Consider the following 27,862-nt stretch of genomic DNA (forward strand, 5'->3'; position numbering starts at 1 on the left):
AACAGCAGTTAAATAACCTTCGAAATGAGCCACAATTTGCCATAGGTGCTCTCCGGTACTTAAACAAATATCACTACACCCTGCGTACAGCTATCAATCAGCCTTAGGGTCAACTAATTAACACATTATATCTCACACAACCACACACTTTTAATCCGTACAAAAAAAAAGGCAGTTAAAAATTACAATTTGCCATTTTACTGAGGGCTATTTCTTGGAAGCAGTTGCTAGGCAACCATTGAGACTCCAGGTAGTTTGCAGTCTTTATGCTAAGCTAAGCTAACTGACAGCTGTCTGTAGCCTTATATTGAACGTGCAGATATGAGAGTGGTATTGATTTTCTCATTCAACTCAACCAAAATGTAACACTTTTCCTTTAAAACAGGAAATTACCAAGATTGGAGATGCAAGTTTCTTACTTGAAAACATCGATTTGATGTTTGTCTCTGACCAAGGGCTCTGTGTTGGTTAACGGATCAGTATACTGTATGAGCATGGAAACAAAAGGCAGTTGGGCTCCAGCATGAGTCTGCTGAGCTCCCTCTTCTTTAGATCACCCCAACAGGATGTCTCTGGCCAGCTTCTAACTTTCTCTCTACTCTAAGTGCAGAGGCTTAGCGAAGCCCTTCACCCCTTTTTTCAAATATCTTTTCCATAATCTTTAACATCTGTACTGTGGAAATAACAACAAAAATATAACTTAAGATAAACTCTCTAGGCACTGTTTGATTTCCAAGGCTTTTTTGTTGTAGACTGTGATAAAAGGACAGCAAACAGATTAAAAAAAAAAATGATAAAGGAAACAACAGAGAGTGATGGTTCTGCAGACCAAACACTTTCTCCTCTGTGATATATCAAGGTCCTCCGAGTCAGCTCACACAGCCAAACAGACTTGCTTCAAGCTCTGTGGTGGAGAGGCTGCAAGGGCAGACAGTTTCTAAAGGGCAAGTGTGTAGAAGTTTTCAAGGTTTAAGTGTCACTTCCAGTCTTTAACCTATCTTTCTCCTTTATGAAAAGCAAACAAAGGTTGTATTTTAAGCCATAATCTTCTGTGGAATCTCTATAGAAGCCTTGATGAAGATGCAGTTGTCTCGGATGTAGTTCCTCTTCTTAATCTCCTCGTGAGAGATGAACTTGGGGTAGCCGAAGCCCAGGGTACTCTCGTCCAGCGAGTTGCGGCTGCTGCAGGGCTTTTGGAAGTTCTTCCAATTGGGGTCGGGGTTGAAGGTCTCCGTGATGTGCTGCGGTTTGGAAAGTGACGGGTCGCTCTGGTCCATGATGGAGAAAGTCACCTTGTAAGAGAAGGGCCACTCCAGCAGGCTGTCGTACTCTCCGGGCAACACGCGGATGTAGACGGAGAGGTGGGAACCCTCGCCACTGCCGTTACCGTTCAGGAAGGCCGACACCTGCAGCTTGTAGCCGTAGCGGTGAGTGTAGAAGGGCGGGCTGAAGAACTCGTGGTTGCTTCGGAGCTTGGCCTCCTGCAATTTGCGGGAGTAGTCGCTGAGCTTCCAGATGAGAACACCGTCGTGACTGACGGACAGCTCCTCCATCTCCCTCCGCAGCTCCAGGATCTCCTGCCGCTGACGCCCCACCAGGTTACACATCATAGTCAGGTGAGACTTAGTGGTGTCTTCCAGGTGACGACCGATAGCCAGTTTGGGGCACTGCCAGAGAGAAAGCAAAGAGATGAATCATTTAAAAGCTTCTGCACAGTTAGTAAGTGAGGCGCTGCGTAAAAACATACAGATGTTACACATACACAGCTATATAAAGTAACACAAAGCTACTATATCTATCTGTTCATTTCACAACATACTTGGAGCATCTACATTACCTAATTTTGTGTTAAACTGTTTTTCTACGGCCATTTATACTTCTTGTATGTATATTCAGTTTAGCTGCCTACAAAATAAAATAACATCATATTTTCACCATAAATTAATCAAACAATAAAGCATGATTTGCATTTGAACCCCACCTTCAAAAAAGAAAATAACTAGTCTAAACTGGGTCTAAAAAACTTAACGTTAATGGTCCGGGTGGACATGATTAGTGGAAAATAAGTTAAATGAGTCAGTCAGTCTTACCCTGTGTTTGCAGCCGGCGTCTTTGAAAGGGCAGAGAATGAGCGCGCTGCCGCAGCTGTCTTTCACATGGTTAGCCAGGTCCTCTCGGGCTATGTTGGGTGTGCCGCACTGGTTTGGGCACTGGACAGGAAACCGAGGGCAGTGGTACTGGTGGTTCTGCAGAGGAGTCAGGTACAGTGTTAATGTGAACACTCCTGACCGACAGCATGAGTGATAAGAACACATTCTGCACAGTGGGGTCGCAGTTTAATGGTTGCACAGGAAAAAATGTTTTTGAAAGTGAAAAAGAAAAAAACGTGGTTTAAAAAAATGAGGCTGCAAAAATAGACCAGAAAAGATAGAAAACAACTGATCATGCAGCTTGAAGCCAAAGAAATTATTAAGACCATGCTTCCAATAACACATGCAAATCTGGCAATTAATGTTATAAAACACTGAAACAATTAATTGATAAGTAAACCAGCAGGTAATTTGATAATTGATGTGGCCGGGTTAGCTCAGTTGGTAGAGCGGGCACACGTGTGTAGGGGTTTATTCCTCAACACAGAAGGTCCAGGGTTCAAGTCCGACCTGTGACGGTTTCCTGCATGTCTTTCCCCCTCTCTCTCTCTCTCACCTTTCATGTCTCAGCTCAATCAATAATTAAAGGCGGAAATCCTAAAAATTGATAATTGATTGTCTTTTTCCTCGTGGTTATTGCTTTTCGTGCTGCTTTACTCGTTCTTAAATTACAGTAAACTGAATATCTTTGGGTTTTAGATTGTAGGGCTGTCCTCTATTAAAGAAATTATTAGTGCTGTCAAACGATTAAAATATGTAATCGCGATTAATCGCATTAATGTCACAGTTAACTCACAATTAATCGCACATTTTTATCTATTCTAAATGTCCCTAGATTTCTTTTTGTCCCATTATTTTTTCTCATTTTAATGCTCTTATCATGAAAAGTGGATCGGCTTGCTTTGTGCTTTTGTCGCCTGGCTTTGACGAGGGGGCGGAGAATTGGCATCAGCTGCATGCTTGGCCATCAGCTGTGTGCTTGGTCATCAGCTGCGTGCTTGGCCATCAGCTGCGTGCTTGGCCATCAGCTGTGTGCTTGGCCATCAGCTGTGTGCTTGGTCATCAGCTGCGTGCTTGGCCATCAGCTGCGTGCTTGGCCATCAGCTGTGTGCTTGGCCATCAGCTGTGGGCTTGGCCATCAGGTGTGTGCTTGGGCATCAGCTGTGTGCTTGGCCATTAAGTGGTCTTTCAGACTGGACGTGCTGCGATGATAGCTCAGTTCACAACGACAGAACACACAGATCACTTTGGTCTTGTCAATGGAACCATTTGGCAACTTTTTTAAAGTAAACTTTCCATTCAGAATCTTACTGGCATCCATTTCGGTGTCTCGCGCTCGCCATCCACTCAAAACGTAACATTAGCCTACTACTCTTTGGCCGGCTCGCAAGCCCAACAGGCACGTGTGCGGCATGCCTGTTGTTTTGTTTCTGGTCTAGCTAGATCCGGTGTGGTGTTGTAGTTTTTCTCACGTTACTAGTTGTTGCAACAGCATGTGAAAAAAAATGTACGTTGATTGATTTAAACAACGGATATGTAAAACTGAGGTTCTCCACAAATCAAATCATGCAGAAACATAATAGACATAAATCAGACAATGCACAGGCAATTGAGTGATATCTCTGCTGTTGTGGTCTTGCCCGGTCTTGAAATAAAATCCCTTATAATAATCATTATAAAGACCGGTCTCGAGTACTACAACACTGCAGTAGACGAAGACCAAATGGACTGATTAGTTGACTAATACAGAAAATAATCACAAGATTTCTAGCCATTATTTTCATTATATTTTCATCTTATTTTAATCAAATAATCATTAAGTCTATAAAATGTAAGCAAAAAGTAAAAAACTCAAGTCCAAGGTTCACATTTCCAAAAGGTCTTGTTTTGTCTGACTTAACAGTCCAAAACCCAAAAGTATTTAATTTACAATAATATAAAATGGAGAAAAGCTAAATATCTTCATATTTGTAGCATTTTAGCTTGAAAGATTATCAAAATAGTTGCAGATTGTTTTTCTGACAATCAACTAATCCGTGAAGCCCGAAATAAAAATAATCCCTATTTGCAGCCCCACAACTAATGGACTAGATGGTGACAAAGGTGACAAGACTGGAACCTGCTTAAATAAAACTAATTAAATGGTACACATTGAGTGTTTATATATATCTCCTCTGACTCAACTGAAATGATGTTGAAATTAAATGAATAGGGATAAAACACACATCATGAACGTATTGTAAAACACTGTGTCCAAGATTGGATTATTACATCTCGTCACCAAAATGTGTGGGAAGGGAGAAGTTCACTGTCTGCTCAGCCTCTGGCCAGATGTGCACAGAGGCAGGTGCTTCAAAACAGCAGGTTACACTAACATCCAGCTGCCACAGGACAGAGAAACCATGAACGGCAGCATCCTACAGCCACATCCTGCTCCGCCGGGGCTGGAAACCCTCTACGAGCCACATGCAGGACGGATGACAGGTACAATGATACTGACAGACTCCATCATGCCAAACAAAATTATTTCACTAATAAAACAGAATTAGAGCAGGGATTTTAAACTGACCTGGATTGTGTCAAACACAAACTCCTTGCCGCAGTACTTGCAGGGCTGTGTGCGTTTGGGACACTCGGCCAGGCCGTGTTGGGACAGCAGACGCCGCATCATCCTCGCCCCACACTTGTTCTCACAGTAAACACTCTCCTGGGGACACACACCCTGGTGGTTCTGGAATAGAGAGGAAACACGCGATTACAGTTTAGAGCTGGTTTAGAAAGTCAACCCATGTAATACTGTAGATACAGTGGGTGTAACGGTTTACTCAAATGCAGCTTATAAATGGCAGTTTTCATAGCTCAAAACTGCATTTTAATAAACAAAGTATATTCACTTCACTTTTTCAGAGGTTCAGAAAATATATTCATCAATCCAGACAATCTGTGACAAAGGAATTGCTAATCATTATATTCATTGTCGTTAAAACAATTATTGCGATATTGATTTTGGAAGTTAGTGTTGTACTATGCTGCATTTTTTAAGGAATGGCACTTTAGGAAGTTTTCTTAATTAATTAATTTTCACTAAAAAAGACGTATTAAAATGTGCTATACTGAGCAAAGTACTTACAAGAGTATACTTTATTATTTTACTTAGTATTTTAACTCAAGTACCAAGCTAAAACAAATAGTCAATTAATTGACCAGTACAGAAAATTAATATATTAATCATTATTCCAATCATGTTTTTCTTGCAACAACACCAACCACACAGTGTCTCCAATGTGAGGATTTGCTATTTTCTCTTGTTTTATATAACAGACTTGAATATCATTGGGTTTGAAGAGGTTACCTCGGACTCTGGGAAATCACAAACTTTCACTATTTTATGACTAAACAAACCATTGATTAATTGGAAAAATAATCTGCAGATTAATCATCAATAAAGATAATCATTTGGCGGTGGTATTGAAAAGTTTTGAATGATAAACAGTTGTAAACATGACTAAGCAACTCCAATGTGAGAGTCAAAAGGTGGATGAATGCCTGTAACTGCGTGCAGAGGGATGGGGGGTGAGGGGGGCAGAGCAAACAGAGGAGGGGTGGAAATGACAGAGGTGTTAGTGAGGAGACTCTGAGGTACTTCAGGCTGCTCAGCAAAACACATTTAGCATGAAAGACCCAGTGAAAGCTTCTTTCCTTCTGCCAACACACGTGTTATTTCATAACAGACTAACACACCTGCATTACTCTCTCCTGCTGCTTTCCACAAAGACGCCTTTCATATAGGCATGGAAATGATGTGGCGTCACTCTGGTTTGTTTATGTCAAGCTCCCGCTGAGTTGTAACAGGGAAAAAATGAAACCAAAAACAGGTTTGGAGTCGGTGTTTACCTCGTAGGCTTCACCGGTGAACTCGCTGCCACAAAACTCGCACTTGACCTTGCGCTTGGGGCAGTCGTGCTGCAGGTGGTCGGGCAAGTCACGACGCGTCAGCTTGACGGAGCAGCGGTTGGGGCAGGGTATCACATTGAAGGCGCAGGTGGAAAAGTGGCCCTGAGGGAGACACAACAACACACACACACACACACACACACACACACACACACACACACACACACACACACACACACACATATTAGGAAATACACAAGTCAGAGTGCTTTATATGTTTTTAGCAGAGATGGAGGGAGAACAGATGAGAGGATATCGAAGCTTCTCACCTGCAGCTGCTTCATCTGGCCAGTCCAGCGGCAGCCCTCCTCACTGTGGATGCAGCGGATGGGGAGCGCCAGGATCTGCTGCTCCAGCTCTGGGTCTGGGTAGATCTGAAGAACACAAGCAGGACGAGGTCAGAGAGGCAATAGCAGGAGCTATGCTGGAAGACTGTAATATACCACTTTCATACAGCAAATGTGTGTTTAACATGGGTCTTAATCGGCATTTAACCAATAAACCATGTAAAACCCCATTGGATTAGCTAAAACAAAAGCATACTTATGAAGCTGAAAACAAGGCTTATACTCCTAGGGCATAAAAAGCTGACATTTTGGAGTAAGACAGGACAACGGTGCAGTATTTGACCCATACATGATATAGGATATAACAGGGTAATTTGTGGTTGTCAGCATTCACAGACTAATTCTTTAATAGTTTAGCATCATCTGTGTTGATCTGAATTCAGAAATCAACGTATTTGCTGCAGTTCAGTACTCATGTCACTTATAATTTTACCTGGCTAGTTAACATTGAACCCCTTCTAAAACCAACTAAACAAACTAAATACACTGTGTAAGTAAGTCAGCTTTAGAGCTGCTGGTCGCCGTATTTGGCGACAGAGCCAGGCTAGCTGTTCCCCCCTGCTTCCAGTCTTTATGCTAAGCTAACACAACATCCTTCACTGCAGCTTAATGCACAGAGTTGAGATTGGTATTGATCGGTGTCTCTCGGTAGATAGAACTTTATTTATCCGAGGGAAATTGTGCAGCAGTTACAGTGCAAAGTAGTAAAGACTGAATGCATGTTGGTTTCTACATCATATCATACTAGACTGAATGTACACACACACAAAAAACACACACACACACACACGCATGCACGCACACGCGCACACACACACACACACACACACACACACACACACGGTCACTGAGCGATGGGGATAAGACAGTTTTCTGCACCCTACAGTCCACTGTCCTGGGGATTTACTGCTCTGCTCTGCATCTCCACCCCCCATGCTGTCACACAAGCACAGCACTGGTCAAACAAGAAAAGCCACTTCCTCAAAATGTCAAGACAGCCCTCTAAACAAATAACAGCTCAGTAACGGCCCGACTGTGCTCACGTGCCTCTGCGCCGAAACATGGGAGCCATCGCTTTCAAATAAAAAGTTCATTTAGAAAATGATTTACAATAAAACATTTATCTCACTCATTGTTTCTTGCTGCCGTGTTAGGGGATAGATGCCTCTGCCAAACTAAGTGTATTAATCTGTTCAAACTAATATATCTAACATTAAAACTGATGCTTTGACTTGCTGCACTTTTAGAGCAAAAGCAGGCGTTTCTTTGCTGCCATAATCACATTCTTTTAGCAGAGTTAAAGCAGGGGGGAAAAAAACCTCTAAAGCAAACTGAAACACTCTTATTGTTCCAGTCTTGGAATCTGCAGGGAGTCGGCAATAATGACCTTTTAATAACTTAGTCCCAGGCAGATCAGGGGGGTTAAGCTCTTTGGAGCTTCTACTCTGGGTTTTATTCTGTCTGCTTTAGCCATTGTTAGTCCCACACTGCAGCAGCAGCAGCAGCACAACCCTTTAATGACTGCAACCCTCTTGTTCTGTTGGAGCAAGGTTGTGTTTGTGCACGTTTTTTGAAGGACAGTGTGCAGCAAGCACTACAATAATCCTGACAGTAGACCACCAGGACGGGGTAATTTGCAGGTGACTGGGAGCCTTGGTAAATAACAATGTCTGACAGGTGTGCCATGAGCACATCCTTCCCGTTGGGAGTCCCTGCTATTACAGGTGCCTTCATCACTCTTAGCACAGCATGCAGACCTGCACTGCTGCAGCTCCAGGTTAATGGCTCAATGGCTAATTCAGGCTAATGCTAACTAACCGCATTGGAGAATTACATACTGCAGTCTTCCTTCAAATTGATGGCAAAAGCTGCTCAGAAACAGGGATGATCATTAACTGTTTGTTGGTTTAAATCTCCCATGCATAGTTTAGAATGAAGCCTCCTATCCTATCCAGTTCAGTTGAACATTTCATTCTACAGTTTTATTTTCTTCTGGAAGAGATTTATTTGGGGGAGATGAAAAATGTGTGGTTCAGAAGAACTGAACGGTCTGAAATGAAATGAAACTACTGACTCTGGGTTTAAGGTATAATATGTTGCACTTTCTTCAAAAAACTATGTATAGACCCTGCCCTCTGCCTGTATTCTCTCTTTTCTTTTCCTGTGTGTGGGACGCTTCCTGGCGGTACTAAAGAGACTTTGGGCCCCACGTGGGTGTGTAGCCCCCAGCCAGTGGCTCTAGGGACGGCAATGTCTGTCAGTTGGTCCACTGCTTTGGCCCAGACTAAAATATCTCAACAACTACTGGATGGATTTCTATGAATTTTTTATACATATTGATGTCCCCCTTAGAAGAAATGTAATTACTTTTGGTGATCCTCTGAAATGTAACTTAAAACATCCCTATTAGTGGTGTGCGATACTGCCAAATTTAGTATCGATCTGATACCAAGTAAATGCAGGGCCAGTATTGCCAATACCGATACGATACCGATACTTTTTAATAATTACGGTGGATGCATCATCAAATTGTTAAATCTGAATGAATTTTCATGACCTTTAAGTGGTTTTGTGATTTTTCCTTTGGATTATTAATAAGATAAAACCCAGGACAGCATTTATTAGCTGTTATTACTATCATATTTGATAAGAAAATGATTGAGTGAATAATAGTTTGTGGTGAGAGTGTTAATCATACCTTGGCATAGTCCAATGGCAGCTGGTCCTCTGGACACTTGAAGACACCCTCACTGCAACAAAACAACAGAAAAGTTTTATTATTGGGATCACTTTAAAGAAAAGATGACTGCAGACAAACAGTTTGCAAGCATCTCATGAGGACAATCAGCCATTTTTAAAATCACATTCAGCGTTCAGTGAGATTACTAACTCTGACCCTGACTGGGAACAACCGGAGCTAAAGGCACTTCAGCCTGTAAGAACAGCATGGCATCGCCTTTAGCTTTAATATGAGAAGTTCTCTGACTCATCACACACACACACACACACACACACACACACACACACACACACACACACACACACTCATATACACACACTGCACAATAAAGTCAGATATTTGAGCTTCTGCCTTCAGTGACATTGGCTCTTTCATCTTCTCCCTCTCAGAGGAAACATCTGCACAGATTTCATTACAACCGAGGACAAAACTATTGGAGCCTGATTGCTTTATTTAGAATACATAAAGAGATGATCCACTTCCCAGATACTCTCCCAGCTTAGAGCGAGTGTTCAATTTTTCTCTTGTTTCGCAGTCTAGATAACAGTGAGCTAGTTTCAACAGGCTTCTGTTTTCCTGAGAATAAAGCAGTGTAAAACTCGCCTTCATGCTCAAGGCTCTTCCTCAGGAAAAACAGACGATTTGCTGATTTGTGAGTGAGTAGAGTTTTTTTGATATTTTTCTCCTCCAGCAGTTTAACCTAAAATAAGATTTTACTACAGGCTCCAGCTCATTTGGTGGCGCCACAGAGGAACCCTTACTGGCCTGTTTTAGGGCCAGATGAGCAAGTGCCATGGCTCATTAGGACGTCCCTACCCTGATGTCATCATGAAATATTCACATTTGTAAATAATAGAGGCAGCAGCCAGTAGGGGTAAGCTGCTAAACAGGATCTAAGCTTGCAGCTACACAGCAAAACCATCCAGACACACAAACAAGACTTAAAAAACACAGAAAAGGCAATCGGAGGCTGATCTCTCGAGATGTCAGCGGTGCCACGACTGTCTCGAGCCCCCCTGCTGTTTCTGGGTCAGAGATGCTCTCATTGACTGTCTTTATTTCCAGGTCTACTATTTTTAAAAATGATTTTAAGATTCATTACTTGAATTACTTGTTGTTTTTTTCAGTTTTATGGGACAGTAAGCTAACACCTTTGGGTTTTAGACTGTTGGTCGGACAAAACAAGACATTTAAAGATGTCAAGTTTGGGATTGTGGGAAACCCTAAGTCATTTTGACATTTCACAGACCAAATGAATTATTGGTCAATCAGGTGATAATGAAAATAATCTTTATCTGCAGCTAAATGTGTTTTGTTTTTCACATGAAATCTACTGAAACGGCAGACAACAGAGATGTACAGAAATGAGTTTTTGTTCCAAAGTCACAAGCCCTGAAGCTTGATCCGTTCTCCCGTGCAAATAGGCCACTCGAACCCCGACCATGCCTAAATTATGTTTAAACTAATTAAGGGACAACAGGGTGCAAACAGCCAGTGTTTTGCCTCGTGCTTTAACATGGTTGGCTGCAGTGTCACCTAACCGCGGCTCCCAGAGGCACAGCGACATGTGACAGGATGGGAGTGCATGTGCATTTCGCCCCATCTACCCAGCTGCTATGAAACCAGGGGAGGGGGGTGGGGAGCAGAGGTTAGGTCTGAGAGGGAGGGAGGGATGATGAAAAGGGGGGGTGGAGGAGCGAGGTTAATGCATGACGAGACAGCACTAATTCTCCTCCATTAGGGTCACTGTGTCAGCTGGGAGCTGGAGACCAATTAACAAGCCACAAAGGGCTGTAAAAGAGGGTCAATCGATGAGAGGCAAGGAGAGCCCAGTCAGCATCTCATGTGTAGAGTGAAATCATTTACAGTACTCATCGCCATCACCGAGGAATCATCTCACACTGTGGAGTACAGCGAGCACCACAACCACGCAGCGAGAGGAGATAGGAAGCGACAGGCTCTCAGCTCCGGACAGGGGACAGCCAGAGGCCCCGTCCAGCTCGGGCCCCGTATCTGACACAGAGAGGCAGACAGGCGAAAAGAGCCAAGTCACAGACTGTCAGGAAAATTTCTCCCCTGGTCGCAGAGAAGCTCCCACAGCCACATTCATGTGTTCGGGCCCCACTGCTAAGAATACCACTCGACTTGGTCTTGGTCGCTCGTGAGTCAAATTTGCTGCCGCTTTGTGACAGCACATTAGCAGTGAAAGGTTGGGCCGCAGCTCCAGTTCAATTACATCCATCTTTTCGGACTACTGAGGGCTTTCTAGAAGAGACAGCAGCAAGAGAGCAGCATGACCAAAAAGAACAGAATATCACAAATAGGGCTTTGTTTTTCAAATCAATTTGATAATTATTTTGTAATTTCTTTTTGAAAATTGCTTAAAATTAAATTACAGATTGCAGACGCCAATGATTCAAATGCCTTCTTTTGTCTGACCAATAGTCCAAAACCAAAAGATTTATCACAGTGAAAAAAAACATAAACATAAAGGCAGCAATACTCAGAGAAGCTACGTGGATCCAATGGATGTTTAGCATTTTTACCATACTAGTGGCTTTAAATTAGCAAATATTAGCATGCTTACCTAAGATATTGAACATGGTAAACACTACATCTGTTAAAATATCAGCATGCTAGCACTGTCATTGTGAGCATGTTAGCATGCTTAGCATTGAGCTTGAACTACACCCTCACAGCTGCTAGCAGTTTATTTTCCTGTAGAATGTTAGACACTTAATGAAACAAAGAAATAGATTAACAGAATTATTTCCAATTAATTTTGCTTTGATTAATTTGATTGATTGATTAGATTAACTAATGTTTGCGACTGTAATCGCAAATTTGACTTTAGGCCAACATCTATTGAACACCTGTGAAACAATTAGTTGCTTAAAACGTCAGAAAACAATGTTAATATTTGATTCACCCTATAGTCATGTACAATGCTAAAGGTTTGTTGATCCCAGTTTTAAAATGTGACAATTTGCTTTTTTATACAGTTAAAATATGTTTGGGTTATGGGCCGTTGGTCAGACAAACAAGCAATCTGAAGAAGTCACCTTGGGCCCTAGATTAATGTAGAAATAGAGAGAAGAGAAGTTAATCAGAAGGCATAATCGTTAGTTGCAGCCCTAATGTAGTCATTAAAGGATAAACACAACTGTTACACAAAGCATCAAGGGACAACTCCTTTGTGCACATCCTTGCAAGCGGGAACTTGCACCTCACAAACAGCCAGTCTCTTTAAAAACAAGTTTCCCACAAATGTTTGTCTCCCACAGATCTGATTTGACCACAATTCACACTCTCGTCAGTGAACATCCAGGGTGAGGCCGATAAACAAGTGTTTCGTGTTGGGATGTCACAGGGGAGCAGCTTAAGACCGGACAGCATACAGTATAATACAATCACCTCATTAAAATTTCATCGCCTCCTTCTGTCCTCTCGTACTGTGAGAGCAGCAGAGACTCTACAGCTGCTCTGCTGCCCAGACCATCATGTTTAAATCACCTCAAATTCACTGTCGAACAAGGGCATACACGTTATCACGTTGTGTTGGCTTGTAGCAAACACATTCACCCCCCTCTGCAGGTGAAATGCACCCACTCATCAGACCCATCCTTGCCTTAGACCTTAAATCCCCTCTCCCCTCTTATTGGCCCCTGTCAAATCTTCTTTTCAGGTGCAGATTAAACAGCCATCCATTCATCCAGCCGATACCAATGGAGGACAGCCGTCACAACATGCTTCATCACTCTGCGCACGGCTCCTGACAGGCAGACGGTGAAGAAGAAGTACAAATCCCTCAGGTTTAATCTCACAACGGAGGGTTTTTTTTTTCTTTTTTTTTCTCCAGGCGACCCAGAGCAGGCATGTTGGTGACAGTAACCTTGAAACCTGCTCTATATTAAGAGACTCCTAAACAAACCTCCCTGTGTTTGTCATTGGAGAGGCCAGGGCTGTCGAGACACACTGAACAAAGTAAATCAAAAGCATGAGGCCTTTGCAAGTCTGTGGCACATTAAAGGACAATTCCGGCACAAAATTAACCTAGGGGTTAATAACATATGTGTTCTTTTGGGGCACAGGGTAAATCACTATTTCTACACCACTAACAAGGCTCAAAATAGCACCACACTTAAACAGTACCATAATGAGGGTCCCTACATGTAAACCGAAGCATTGAATACTTTGTAAGTGTACAGACAGTTTATTACAAAGATAGATTATAAAGACAGTAGCGTTAATGTTTACATGCGGCCGCCATCTTGGATACCAGTCATGACCAGTCCAACGACAAACGCCGTGTTTGAGCTATGTTACTGGTTGCACAGCGTTCATCGTTCGACTGGTCATGACTGTTATCCAAGATGGCGGCTGCACGTAAACATTAATGCTACTGTTCGACTCGGTACACGTTATTAACCCCTAGGTTCATTTTGCGCCGGAATTGTCCTTTAACACTCTAAACAGACCTCTGTCACAGGAGGTATTTTCTCAGATAGCGTCGAAGAGCCTCGACTGAACTGCCCGCTTCTCTCCTGTTGGAGCTCACCGCCAGCTTTTCTGTTCATCCTCGTGCTAAACCCTTTGTTGTCTTTTCAAGTTATAACCAGGATTAACTTCTCATATACACAAACAAAACCTTAAAGTCCACCAGCGCCCTCCGTTCAGGCTCTCCGTCTCACAGCTGAAACCAAACTCCCTGCTTCTCCCCCCAGGAAGTGGAAGAGAAAACAGGAATTTTGTTTTTATCTCAGATAGAGTTCCTATAATCACTCCAAATCTAGGCTGGTTTTCAGTTTGTGTGCATAAGACTGTGTGCAGTCATGACATTAAAATGATATGAGTGACTTTGGACAGCTACTTCCACTTTAATTATGGAAGTTTTTCCAAAGATTTAATAGATTATTTTTATGTTTTCCCAGCTGTCTCTGGAGCTGTCTCACCACAACCCACAATGTGTTGTAATTTCTTCCAAATAAAAATTGAGGATGTGCCTGTGAGTTTCTGTTGCTCAAGCATATTTGGAGCAATAGTTTTTCAGTGGAGGATAAACCTAATTCAGTATATGTACTGTCATCTTTCAGTATAATTTTCTAAACTATTGTTATACACCCCCCCTCACACACACACAGACACACACAGAGACACACAGAGAGACACACACACACACAGAGACACACACAGAGACACACACACACACACACACACACACACACACACGAACATGTGATCTGTAAACCATTGTAGGACTGCAATCGTAACAATCATATCTAATATTACGTGTTTGGATGTGATATGTTTGTGTGTATGTCTGCATGATGGAAAGGTGTGTCAGATAATTGTTGGGTGACCATACAGATGTTTTTTTTTTATGTTTGTGTTTTTAATGTTATCTGTTGATTGATGGAGCAGACAATGCAAGAACATTTTCTGTGTGAACAGACAATAAAGTTGTATCTTATCTTATAGTTCATTAAGTCAGTTCTCCCTACCTGGACTTTAAAGCTGCAGAAGGTGTTCGGCCTGCAGAAGCTCTTCCTCTCATCCTTAACGAGCTGGATTAACGCCCTAATGTGAGCAGTCAGTGCTAAATAAAGTGGCCCCTAAACAAGGTTCGAGTGACGGGGACTAAGGCCGGGTGGTGTTTCCACCTGTGGAATCTGATACACCAGGAGCGCAAAGCTCCCTTCGCCCACGGCTGATTTGGCATTCGTCCAAGCTCTCTGCAGCCCTCTCATTTGTCTGGAAAGGGAGGAGCAGCTCCTACTTTCACACAGTGTGATGACAACACCCACCCACAGGTGGATCGACTGCTCCTTCACAAGCTTCCTGTGGGACATCCACACAGAGTGATGCTGTGACAGCTTCTTGTGCAGGATTTAATACCTACAAGATAAGATGTCCATACCTGTGGTTTGCCAGAGATTATATTGTGTATAAGCCCTCTGACATCCTCCTCTGCCACTTCTATAAGAAGGCGTTGCTAATGTTTATGAACAAGTCACCTTCTAACACACTAATGCAACGTACGTGATCGGACCAAATGAGTTCAGAAGAGAGTGTTTTACACGGAGCTCGGCCTGTTGGTCACCTCGTCCAATATCTAACACTAAAATCACCAAATTCTGTCTCCAGTAGGGAACCCATACATGCTAATGCTTTAAAATACATAGACTACTACAACTATCTAAAGTGTGAAGAGAGGAGTTGAAATGACGTCAATTAAGAACTATGTTTTCAAGTTAGAAATCCAAATATTCCCTCCTTTATGCTTCTCAAATGTGAAATATTGCTGTTTTATGTAAATGGGATATTTTTGATCTGATGACATCACGTTTGGCTCTAGGAAAAGCTTCTGATGTTACATGTTACAAATGATTAATTGATTGACGTAGATAGCCAGTGTTTATGATTTGTTTTTTTACAGTCACCCCTAAATTGAATATCGTTTGGTTTTTGACTGTTAGTTGGAAAAACCAAGCAATTTGAAAGTGTCATGTTCGTAAATCATAACAGGAATATTTCACAACTCAAGAAAACAATTGGCAGATTGATCAATTAGGAAAATTATCATTAGTTTCAGACCTAGTGAAAAGCTCTAAACCTTTTAAGTGATCCAAAGTTGGAACTGGTTTCATCTGTTGATTCACACTAATATTAGCAGCTGTCCCTGTAAACAAAACAAGTTAAATACAAAATCTTGCAGGATTATTTTTGTCCTTCCAACACCTAGCAAAGCCTTTTTAGCCAGTTCAACAGAGGATACTTAAATTCTCTTTTCTGTTTTATGAGACTGGTATAACCTGCCGTCCTCCTGTAATTTTATTAAAATTTATTGAGGTCTTCTGTGTGCTTAATCATGTTCCAATCTGCTCTGTCCTTACTTTGTGAAGTAATAATCTTGTCATTAATTACTGACCATATTTCACCAAACACAGGAGTCCTCTAATGAATATTAGCCCACTGTGATTTACTATTTTACAATCGCCCGAGTATAAAGGCAGTAAATGGGAGTGAAAAACTGACTTTTTAGGGACCGAGCACAAAAGTGCAAGGCCCCAACAGTGCCTTGCACTGAAAGTGCGAAGGAACCTCTTGTTTTTCATCAGATAATTTTTCCGAGTCCTTCGTCACATTTTTGAGGGGGTTAGAATGCACGAAAACTCACAAAAATTTGCACACATGTCACAACTGGTGAAAATTGCAATGATTCAAAATAATTACTCATATGCACCACTAGGTGGCGCTATTGCAGAAAATTATAACTCCCAAGCTGTACATCGCACATTCAAAAACCATATATCTTCGCGTTTCCTGGATCCAGCTGAATCTCCTGATATAGGCCACGCCCATTTCCGCCTAGACTTTTATGCGTGAAAAATCACGATTTATCGAAAACCTACTTTGCCGAACTCCTCCTAGACCGTGCGAACAATCTGCACGAAACTTGGCAGATAGCATCTCCAGACAGACCTGACAAAAAGTTATGCAAAGAATTTTTATAGGATAACAATTGCACATATTACGCACAATCAAATTTGTGTAGCTAAGTATGAAAACACCAACTTTGCCATATCTCAACCAAAATTATTGCTATCAACGCAAAACTTAAGATTCTTGTTTGCCATGACCCTCTGGAGATGCCCCACACATTTTACAAAAATTGGCCACTAGGGGGCGCTACAAGTACATAAAGTTTATAGCTCATGAACGGCTCATCTGATTTTTACAAAATTTTAAGGGTACCATTTAGGGCCACTCCTGAGGCCACCCCTACAGTAAGGTACTGATTGGTCAAAGTGGGCGTGGCCTATGGGACCCTAATTGGTTTTAGCCATTGGGCACATTTTTTAGCAAAAATTGGCGCCCACATGAACACCTGCGAGCTTTGCGAGACTGTACAGCAATTTGGCCTAAACCTGTAAGCGTGGTCCATAGCACCCCCTAATGCCTGGAAGGCCTTAACTTGGACATAGTTGCTCCGATCTTCACAATATTTAATACCCATATTGCTCTAATCATTGCGGACATATTTCCTATTTACCTTCATTAGCTACGCCCAACCGGAAGGCGGCCATTTTTAATTATGCATTTTTCATGTGTTTTACATTCTTTCGAACTCGTCCTAGGCCGTGATTTCAATCTTCTTGAATCTTTGCAGGTAGTATCCGTGACCCTCATGACGAAAAGTTATCCAGAGAATTTTGATAGTTGAAAAAATGCGCAAGTTACAGCAACTTCCTGTATAAACAAGAAGTTGCGCTATCTTGGCAATAATTATTCCGATTGCCCCGAAACTTGACAAGGTTGTTCGTCATGGCCGGTTTAGCATCTGTGCCAAACTTGGCGCCAATCGGCCATTAGATGGTGCTGTTTGAATTTTTTTTAATTAATAAGCAAAATATTGATATATGGGAAACCTACTCTGTCTAACTACTCCTGGGGCGTGAGTCCGATCGGCCTTTAGATGGCGTTGTTTTCATTTTTTTTAATTAATTAGCAAATCCGCTTTGAGTGAAACCTACTTTCTTTTTAACTCTTCCTAGAGCGTGAGTCCCATCTGCACAAAAATTTACACATAGACTCGGTGGACCCTTATGACAAAAAGTTATCAAAAGAATTTTGATAGCTAACACAATGCGCAAGTTACAGAGGATCAACTTCCTGTAGGGGGCTGTCGAAACAGGAAGTTGCGTATCTTACCAAGATTTATTCAGATTGACACCAAACATGACACAGTTGTTCCGCATAGGGGCTTGAACATCCATGCCAAATTTAGAGTGAATCGGTAATTAGATGCTCTGTTAGAATTTCTTTTATTAATTAGCCACATTGCGATATATGGGAAACATACTTTGTCTAACTCCTCCTGGGCCGTGAGTCCAATCTGCACGAAAACTTGGATATAGACTTGGTGGACCCTTGTGACTAAAAGTTATCAAAAGAATTTTGATAGCTACAACAGTGTGCAAGTTATGGAGGAACAACTTCCTGTAGGTGGCTGTTAAAACATGAACGGTTGTATCTTGGCAAAAGTTATTCCGATTTACATGAAACTTAGAATGTGTGGTCTACATGTGATGTTGCGTCTGCCAGTACCCCCGACTGCAAGAAGGCGAGGGCCCGTTCATCGCTGCTTGCAGCTTTAATTTATCATTGATTTCTCCAAAAAGCAGAGAACAATAGGGATACATTCTTAAAAGGACCTGTTAATCCTAGTCTGGTGCAAACACAATATTTTTTATTCCCTTCAATTTTTTTCTACATTAAGATGGATTTCAGGAACCTGCTTGTTGAGTTTAGTGCCCGCCTGTCCAGAATATGACACCTGTAAAATCCCATCCGACTTCCTCGGCTGGTCACTAACAGCCACTGGCAGCTGTTTAAGATGATGTAACAATGGCTGACAGTCTGCAGGTCATGGTCATCAACAAGACAGACATAAATTACATCTGACTCAGAGTTAGACAACCCTAAAAAGACAGGCGGAAAATTAAACTACTTCCAATGGTGATTACACGTATTCATATAAATCAAGCACAGCTCAACTTTAAAGTGCAGTTTATTTATTATTTTTATTATGTTGCCTTGCCAAAGCAGGAATAAAATGATGCAAGTGGGAGAAAGGCACTACTACGAGAGAGAGAGAGAGAGAGAGAGAGAGAGAGAGAGAGAGAGAGAGAGAGAGAGAGAGTGTGTGTGTGTGTGTGTGTGTGTGTGTGTGTGTGTGTGTGTGTCTGTGTGTGTGTGTGTGTGTGTGTGTGTCTGGCCTCTTTCCCTGGCTTCATCTGCAGCACCCTATGTAACACACTTACTGGGACCAAATGTGGACCAAGATAGAAAAACCATTGAAAAGGAAGGTTTTATTATGAGCTACACTGAGACTATACCTACAAAATGTGAACAGAAGAAAGCGTGTTTTTATGCTTTTGTTTCCTTTCTTTTGTGTAGTTGCAGAGATAATTTTACAAACCTACACTGTGGATCCTGACGGTAAGGACACCTGAGGCCATGCTTGCTCATGCCGTCATCACTTATGTAATGATATTCAGTTCTCCTTGCAGTTCACCTCAACGTGCTGACATTTGTGAGCACAAGCCATCTGTGAGCGAGTTCACACAGCTATAAAGCGTCCAAAGGTCAACAAATTCTCAGTTTGTTTTTCTTAAATGTCAGTTTTGCAGTGGCACCGGCAGCAGATAAAGAGTAATATTACTGCATACTGTATGTTTTTTTTAATGACTCTGATGGAGCTTAATGTGCCTATAAGATGTACCCAGAAATACCCTGTTCCTGTACAGAAATTGTGTGTTGCCCATGTCAACCCACACATTTTACTTGAAATGTAAAAACACTGAAAGAGCATACAAACAAAGTACAGCCCACAAAACTTCTGTTTTTCTGCATTAATAGGACAAATGATTGAACTATGGCATACAATAAACAAATATTCTAAAACTGTTGATTCTGATCAACATATTCTGCAGTTAATAGTGTAATAATCCTGTTTATTTTACCAGTTAATTATATGATCCCTACCTGTTTACTTTTGGCATGTATATATTTTGGATTTGCAATTTACTGTTAACCAGTTTTTATTTATGACACTTAGTGTACATTTCTGGCATTGTGCATTTAGTTTTTCCACCTTATTACCTATACTCTTTATTGTTTAGATTTTCTTTATTTGCACCCCTACTTTGTACCGCAAGTGCTGAACAAAAATGTCCTTGGGACAAATAAAATTCTATCTTATATCCTATCATATCTTCTAATCTAATCTAATTAACAGAATTAATTTCCCATTGATGATAAGGTTACACATAAGGGCTTGGGAGAACATTATTATTGTTCTGTTTTTTAAAGTATGTTCAGAACTACATTTCCTGGACTGAAATATTTTGCTTCTGTGATTATAAAAAGTAGCTCCATGAAGCTAGCGAGGAGGAATCAGACAGGTTTGAATTTGTGAGCAATTAATACGATGACTCATCAAATTGCCAGAGGTTAGAAAACACCATGCCATGATAGCAAACCATAAAAAAAAGAGCCACCTGCCAGAGGACTAGCTACAAAGAGAGTGAGAGGAAGGAAGGAAGGAAGGAAGTTAGAAAGGATGGATGGAGGGTCAGAGGGAGGAGGAGGAGCAGCCATCTGCAGGCTGAGCGCAAGCCTGCGAGATGCCATAATCCATCCTTAAGTGTGTGAGGAGGGTAGACAGCGCTTAGAAGTATTTATAATCCCCTCACACTGTCTCCTTCCATCAGTGTGATCGGGCTTTGACATGGAGTCTTTATCAGAGAGGGGAGGGTTATAACATGGATTGCAATTCCAGCTCTTCTCAGTTTGTTTCTGTTGACTATGAATTTATAGCCTTCATAAACTCTGGTTGTGTAGGACTTCCTCTTAATTCGCACCTACGATATTATGAGTTCAGAGAAATAGTAGAGATAGTTAGATATTTGATTGCTGTTTTGCAGGGAGTTAGGTGAGAAGATTGACACCACTCTTATGTCTGTATGGCAAAAATGAAGCTACAGTCGGTTATCTTAGCTTAGCATAAATACTGGAAACAGGTGGAAATAGCTGGCTCTGTCCTAACAATATATGCCTAGCAGCACTAATAAAGCTAATTAATTAACAAGTTATACCTTCTGTCTGTTAAATTTGAAGCTAGCTCCAGCAGCTAGTTATCTCAATTTAGCATAACTAAGACTGGAAACAGCTAGTCTGGCTTTATGAAGGGTTTTGTACAGATTACAAGATATGAAATGTTATCTTTAGAGGTGGCTTTTGTTACCTTTAAATAGAGATATGCTCGCGGTTTCTCCCTGCTTCAAATCTTTGTGTTAAGCTAGCCAGCTGCTGACTGTCATATTGGGCAGATAAACATAAGACTGGTATCAATCTTTGCATTTTTGCATCTAACTCCAAAAGCACCAGCAGCTAGTTAACTTAGCTAAGCACAAAGACTGCTTATTAGCTTAGCATAAAGACAGGGGACGGGGGAAACAGCTAGCTTTTCTATAGCTTGTTTGTTTGTTTTAGTACAGATTTAACAAAAGTGATATCATGTCAGAGACATTTTTGTTACCTTTGGACAGAGCCAGGCTCGCTGTTTCCCCCTGTTTCCAGTCTGGTGCTAAGCTAAGCTAAGGTAACTGGCTGTTGTTGGCTTTACCAAATTAGACATGAGAGTGGTATCAATCTTCTCATCTAAGAAAAGAAAATAAGCACATTTCCTGAAATGTCAAACAATTTCTTAACATCCTGTTAAAATAAGTGTTATGGGCATCAGTCCCAGTTATGCAGTTTCATATCTATACAGATTAGCAGCCAATCAAATACATAAAACGGCAAATGTTAAAGAATGCTGTAGGATATTTTTTTTTCCTGGTCGATTTCATCCCCCAGATTATGCGCTGTATGCAGGAGGTACAGAAAATCAATCCACTTTCATTAACTGCTGCTGATCTGGGTACAGGGTGGGGGGTGGGGGGTTGAGAAAGAAGTCTGTCCCATCAATTGTATCGGGAGCTGAGCTCATGCATGCAATGCAGTACTGTCACCCTCACCCACGCAGTACACAGCAAAAACAGAGACCACCATAACGGAGGCGTACCCAGGCCTGCACTGCACACATGAAAGGAAAGGAAGGCTTGAAAGGAGATGCTTCACGTTTGATCTGGTTGAAGGGTGGTTTGTGGAGGGGCGGGTGGAGGACTGTGCCCGGAGATCAATGAAAGTCCTGAGCTTTAACATGTCACACATGTGAGAAGGACCTACTGGTCTGTGAAACGTGCTAAAAGCTGCTGTCAAGGTTGCAGCAGTAAGTGTGAATAACCCCACTCTCCATTTTACTATCCACTGTCACATATTTGTGAAAAAGAGTGATCAACTGTTATCCCACCAACTCAGCCCAAATGGAAGCAGTTACATGTTGTAAATTTCTCCAGACACGTGTAAATTTGAGCTGTTTTAATCACAGATGGCTGGTCTAATTTTAGCTCAGCTTCAGAGGACAGATTTCTGCTCAAAAGGCCTATCTGCAGCGATGGCGGCTGGCTTCGAGGAGCTGCCACGCTAATCCTGTGGAATGCCTGCACTGGACGGAGGGGCTCTGAGATTGCCAAGGCATTGCCTGGCCTATTAAAAAGGAGAGCTGCCTGCCAACTGTATGCATATGGCACTGGAGAAGGAGCACTAGACACAGTTGGCTCATTTTTCCTTCGAACGGCATTAATGAATCAGCTATTGGAGTCACAATCATCGAGAAGCACAGCATGAAATCGCAGCACTAATACAGATTAAACTGTGTGGAAGCAGCAGTGCGCTTCAGGCCATTGTACAAGCTGTCTTTCAGAATGAGAGAAAATGCATTTTTATCAGTATGCAAATGCTGCAATAAAAAAGGTAGCCTATCATTCAGTTTGAGGACATTTTGGGAAACAGGCTTATTCGCTTTCTTGCTGAGAACTACAGCCAGCAACCGTTTAGCTTAATTAGCTTAGCATAATGACTGGAAACAGGGGGAAACAGCTAGCCTGCCTTGGTCCAAAGGTAACAAAATCACGACTTAATATTTTGTTTGTTCAATCCATAGAAAAGCCTGTTTCTGTTCTTTATGCTAAACGACTGCTGGCTGTAAGTTAGCTTCATATTCAGCGGACAAATATGGAAGCTGTAACGATCTTATCTAACTCTGCAAACGTGTTGTTGATGGACATATGGTTGATAGGGAGGTTAGGAGGTTAATGCCCTGTAAATCCAGAGATTCTGTATTATAAAGCATTTCACTTAACACACTTTCTCTGATTAATTAGGACAGTAGCAGATAAATGAGTCCTTCAAATAAATAGGAGATTCACGCAAGATTTAAATGCTGGGAAAGTTTCTGTTTAAGCACGCAGAGAGGAGGCGTGATCTTGAAATATGCAAGCTCCATCAGTCAAGAGCTTTAATGGAGTCGTTCTACTATCCTCCCTCACTCAGTAATAAAGAAATAATTAATAAGTAATAAAAATATTTTTAAAAAAAATCAATCCTGACACAAAATCCCATGAGGCGTTTGTGTTAAAAAGCTATTAAAATTTAAAACAGGATTTTACATCCAGAGGTTTCATGCTCCTTTAACCACGACGCTGTATATGAGGTCATCCCAAAGTAGGATCATTCACAAGCCGTTTCCTAAATTAAGTGGTGTGGATTTCAACGTGAATTAACTGTCAAAATGCCTTTTGTTGTCAAAACGTCCTTAACTCCTGTGGAAGAATGAAGAGGAATATGCCAATGGCTTGTTAGCTGGTCCTAACGACTCATTATTCCTACGTAACGACCTCCTTTTGCTCTCCGTGGGATTTGTTTTACGAGTTTCAAAACCACCCCCCACCCCACCAAGATCCCAGCCCAGAGGCCAAGAGGGACAGTTTCTCTTCAAAGAGAATTTACTCCGCTGTTGGCCACCAGAGGAAAGGCATCAATCAGAAGCCACTTAGAGATAAAGTTTCACGATTTAGCAGCACCTATAGACACATGAGCTCATGGTACCAGAGGAGAGAAGGACGTGCTGCGGCTTTGCATTCTCTTCCCATGAATCACGTTTTATAGCAATTCGTAAGCCCTTCAGTTCACGCGTTTATAGTCTGCTCTCAATGCCAAAACTCATACAGCAGACAAAGACAACAGTTGTTTTTAATGCATGCAGATCTACTGCATGCCTCAGGAAACACATCTCTCATCACCCTTTAATTAAAACTATTCTTTTATTGCAGAGTGACTGTCACTCCTTTGAAAATATGTGGCGCAAAAGTGAGTTGTAAACAAGCTGAGAGGGAAAACAACACAATATCTGCAACCAAATTTAACTAGCAGGTCCAGAAAGGCAGATTATCTCACCTCATTTCTGCATCGCCTCCTCTGCAACCAACAGCAGCAGGTGGGCAGCGCAGATAATCCCTCCAACCAGTAACATCTTATGGACAACAGATCTTTTTATTACCCTGCACCTGTTCACCCCATACACCAGAAAAGGAAATGAAACACAAAAATATGGTTTTAATCCGTTTCACAAAATAATTCCTGCTTGGAAAAATGCTAAAGAGTTAGATAAAATGTATCCCGTTTCAAAGTCACACATTTTAATTGTGTTGTATTATGTGCTGTATGTATACGTGAGTTTCTATCCATCATTTTCAATTAGCATGTAAAAAAAAAAAACACTCCGTCAAAAGATCGGAAGTTCAGAAAAGAAATATCGCAGTATGCTTGTCTGAGGAAAAGTTGATGTATCGATAAAAACAAAAAGGCGACAAAGTGCGATGGAAACAGACTTAAGTCAGTGACTCGAGTCTGTTCGGTGTGTTCGTGCCGTCGTCCGTCCGAGGGGCCATCGGCCTTCATTTTGACATGTATAATCAGCGGGGCGGGCACTGCCGGCAGTCGGACTCAATGACCCATCTGATTGGTGGAGAGCTAACCAGGAAACGGGGAGCGGGATGAGCCTGACTAGAGTCTCTCCGAATCTGATGAAAATCTTTCTGAAATGAAGACAGATTCAGCAACTGCACGGCCTATTTCTCTCTTCAAATGTTTTCAGAAACACGTTTCGGTCAACTATTTTAGTGCAATATGAGATCGGATTCTGAACCAGCCGCCATGACAGTCTGGCTTTGAGTTTCTGGAGAAACCAGACCCACGTGATGCATTCGTCCAATCAGCTATACAGATTAGCGCCGCCTGCTGTGGAGATGTATTACGTCTCGTCTCTTCGGTGTGTTCTGAGGAACTTTCTGGACCATCGGGGAGACTGATCAGTCACACTGGCTTTACTGCCGACAGTCGGCCGTCGGCTCTGTGTGTCCGAGCCTTTAGCGAATAAAGCATGTCTCCAATTAATTCATGAAACAAACATAATTGCCACATTTACGTCACGTTTCCCACATTTTTGTGGATTGACTGGCACTCTTAATTTCATCATCTCATTGCGCCCTCCTCTTCTGTAATGGCTCTCGACAGAAGAATCAGCAGCTGTTAATCTTAATGAACCACTGCACTACATTTGGATGAAAACTTGAGTTGTGTCTGCCCCGTATGTAACTGTGGAGAAACAGATCATCCACCATAGTTTCTTTTCAGTGGGTCACTGCCAATGCTCTGGTTTAGTTCTTTGCTTAGAACACAAACTCTATCAAGCTGCTGGTAACAACAGAAAAAGCAGCTCTGCAGTCATTAACCAGCTGTCTTTTCTTTCCTGTCCTTCACAGATAAGTACTGCACTCAACACAAACGTTGACCTGCTATGTGTGCGCCAGATAGCAGGTGTGGGTAAACCATTATCAGCTTTACTGTGCGAGTTATTTCAGTCCGATCCCACAAGAAGAGGAAGAAAAATGTGCAATGCCCTCTGTGACACATTCATTAATTAGATAGAGGTGGAGTCCAATCCTACATAATCATTAAAAGTTCCAGAAAATGTGCAGACACCTCTCCTTAATTGTTTGTTTTAGACAGAATAGAGACGGGATAACGATTTGGATTTCCACTTGTCAAAGTCTGTGACCTGCTTCGCTGTGATTCACCGTTATCACAGCCGAGTGCAGGAAGCACAGCCATGAGTCTGATGTGTCATGAGTCACTTGTGATCCTCTCAGGCAGAAAAACTTTTTATCCTCTCAGCCTCGTCTTTCTTCCTCGATGTTGCTCACCTTCAAAAACTAGTCAAAGTGACGTCTCACTTTCCTCTCAGATATCCGAAAATAAAATGTCATATTTCATGTGAATTTCTTTTAGCATTCCCATTGAACTGCGAGCGGAAAAGCTCCTTTTCCTGATTTGTCAGTTAGCTGATTCAGGCCTGTGAGGTGTGCACATCAGTGGCCGTGACAATTTTAGGTCCTGTGCGTTTGTGTCCATGGTAACTGGGAGGGAAGGTGAGGGCTTTTTAGGTATGTGTGTATGTGTGTGTGTGTGTGTGTGTGTGGTTTGCAGACACATTGCAGGCACTAATTCACCTAAAATGAACAGTCACTGCTCACTGCTCCTATTATCAGCTGTTATAATCTCAGACATGCTGTGGCTCCTGTTTTCCCTTATCAGTCTGAATCTGTAAAGAGTACATGTAGATTAAAACGATACAAAAACCCGCCCCCGGCCTGCACATGCCCCCCCTCTGACTGACTGTGAGCCAGCTCAGAGCTGCGCCTCCTGCAGTTGTCCATTTCTCTGCTTCGTGGATGCAATTTCTTTGTTCAGCGAGGCGAGGAGTTGACGTCAATTTGCCTCCTTTGTTTCAAAACGCCTCGGCTGCATTGTTCGTCTAGCATGAATTCTTCAACCTGCCCCTGTTGCCGGGAGCAACAATGAGATAAATGACAAGATTTCAATCAGCGTAACGAGCAAAAAAGAAAAGAAAAAGAGGAATTAGCAACAATTAGAGAGGTCACCCATTCCTCGTAAGAATAAAATCACAGAGGACAATGCAATTTTTAATCTTTGGTTAGCTAAATTATTTGCAGTGCTTTGACTGCAGTGTGAGAACCACTCAGCTGTTTATTTCTTCAGTTACATTCTGCAACAAGTTGATTAATAGGCAGAGATGTTCCTGAAGGGCTGCAACTGACCATTATTTTTTGAATAATCAATGAATAATATTCAAGCAAAAATGTCAAATACTACACTGGCTCCAGCTCCTCAATTGAGAATATTTGCTGGTTTTTGTACGGTCCTTTTGTGATAGTACGCAGATTTCTTTTGTCGGACAAAACAAGCAATTTAAAGATGTCAATTTGACATTTCTTTTTGCTATTTCCTGACATTTTATTGACCAAATGACTAATGGAATCCTCGAAAAAGTCATCAGCTGATAAATTGATAATAAAAATGGTAATTTGTTGCCAAATGAGGTGTCCCATTTGTAAATTTACCACCACAATCAGCCAATCCTGTGCCATTTCCACCACGGTTTGGTGAGCTAAGAAAGTCTAGAAAACAAGCGCTCCTTCACCCTGAACGAGTTGACTGAATGATCCATCTGGACGTGCACCTGACAGAGCGACTTCCTGCGCAGGCTCTTTGACGGGATCAATAGTTGGCTTGTGCAGAGGGAGGAAGAAGCGGGTTCAGAGCATTAACGTTGTGTTGACATATCTGAGAATGAGCTGCGAGACACAACACAAGGGAGTTAGTGTACTTGACAGAGTCATTGAGCTGTTTGGTTAAAGGACCACCACAGCAAACAGCCCAGCTGATGAGAGGAAGGTGGAAAAGTCTTGGCAGGAAGGAAGCGGAAAGGATGAGGGGGCAACTGGCCAATGACCTTAACATTGATAGGGCCCCTGTGGATAAATGACTATAATTCAGGAGTGTTTCGCTTCAAATGAAGGGCTTAACTGCTCTGCCGACACCTGTTCAGCTGTACAGAGGAGCCTTTCACTGAGGACAGGTGCCTCGGCAGTGAGACGCTCTCTGCTCCGCTCCCAGCTGCTCTCCTTTCAGACCTCAGACTCAGATTCCTCGCATGCTGGCCTGTCAGCTCAGCAACTACTGCAGCGGTCACTCAGCTGCCTCATAGTGAAGACAATTCCCCAACACAAACAATACCTCTGCCAGAGGAGCATCACCGGAGCATCTCACATTAAGGGGGACAAAGTGGAAACACTGCAGGA

The 27,862-nt window shown here is 42.0% G+C and overlaps 1 protein-coding gene across 2 annotated transcripts in view; it reads right to left on the bottom strand.

Moving 5' to 3' along the window:
- Positions 1 to 447: 447 nt before the first annotated feature.
- The window catches only part of traf4a (tnf receptor-associated factor 4a), a 41,133-nt gene continuing 13,718 nt past the window's right edge, over positions 448 to 27,862 (bottom strand). Inside the window, exons 2-8 of one of the 2 annotated variants that reach the window (XM_078245484.1) lie at positions 24,096 to 24,205; positions 9,150 to 9,201; positions 6,374 to 6,478; positions 6,045 to 6,206; positions 4,720 to 4,881; positions 2,091 to 2,246; positions 448 to 1,667 (exon numbers count right to left, since the gene is read on the bottom strand). In XM_078245484.1, the coding sequence (XP_078101610.1) occupies positions 1,035 to 1,667; positions 2,091 to 2,246; positions 4,720 to 4,881; positions 6,045 to 6,206; positions 6,374 to 6,478; positions 9,150 to 9,201; positions 24,096 to 24,100 (1,275 nt within the window). In that variant the 5' untranslated portion in view covers positions 24,101 to 24,205 and the 3' untranslated portion in view covers positions 448 to 1,034. The remainder of the gene's footprint in view (positions 1,668 to 2,090; positions 2,247 to 4,719; positions 4,882 to 6,044; positions 6,207 to 6,373; positions 6,479 to 9,149; positions 9,202 to 24,095; positions 24,206 to 27,862) is intronic. The other variant, XM_078245477.1, reaches the window with a different exon arrangement.

The sequence above is a fragment of the Sander vitreus genome, chromosome 3, assembly GCF_031162955.1.
Source record: "Sander vitreus isolate 19-12246 chromosome 3, sanVit1, whole genome shotgun sequence".
Classification (NCBI taxonomy): Eukaryota; Metazoa; Chordata; class Actinopteri; order Perciformes; family Percidae; genus Sander; species Sander vitreus.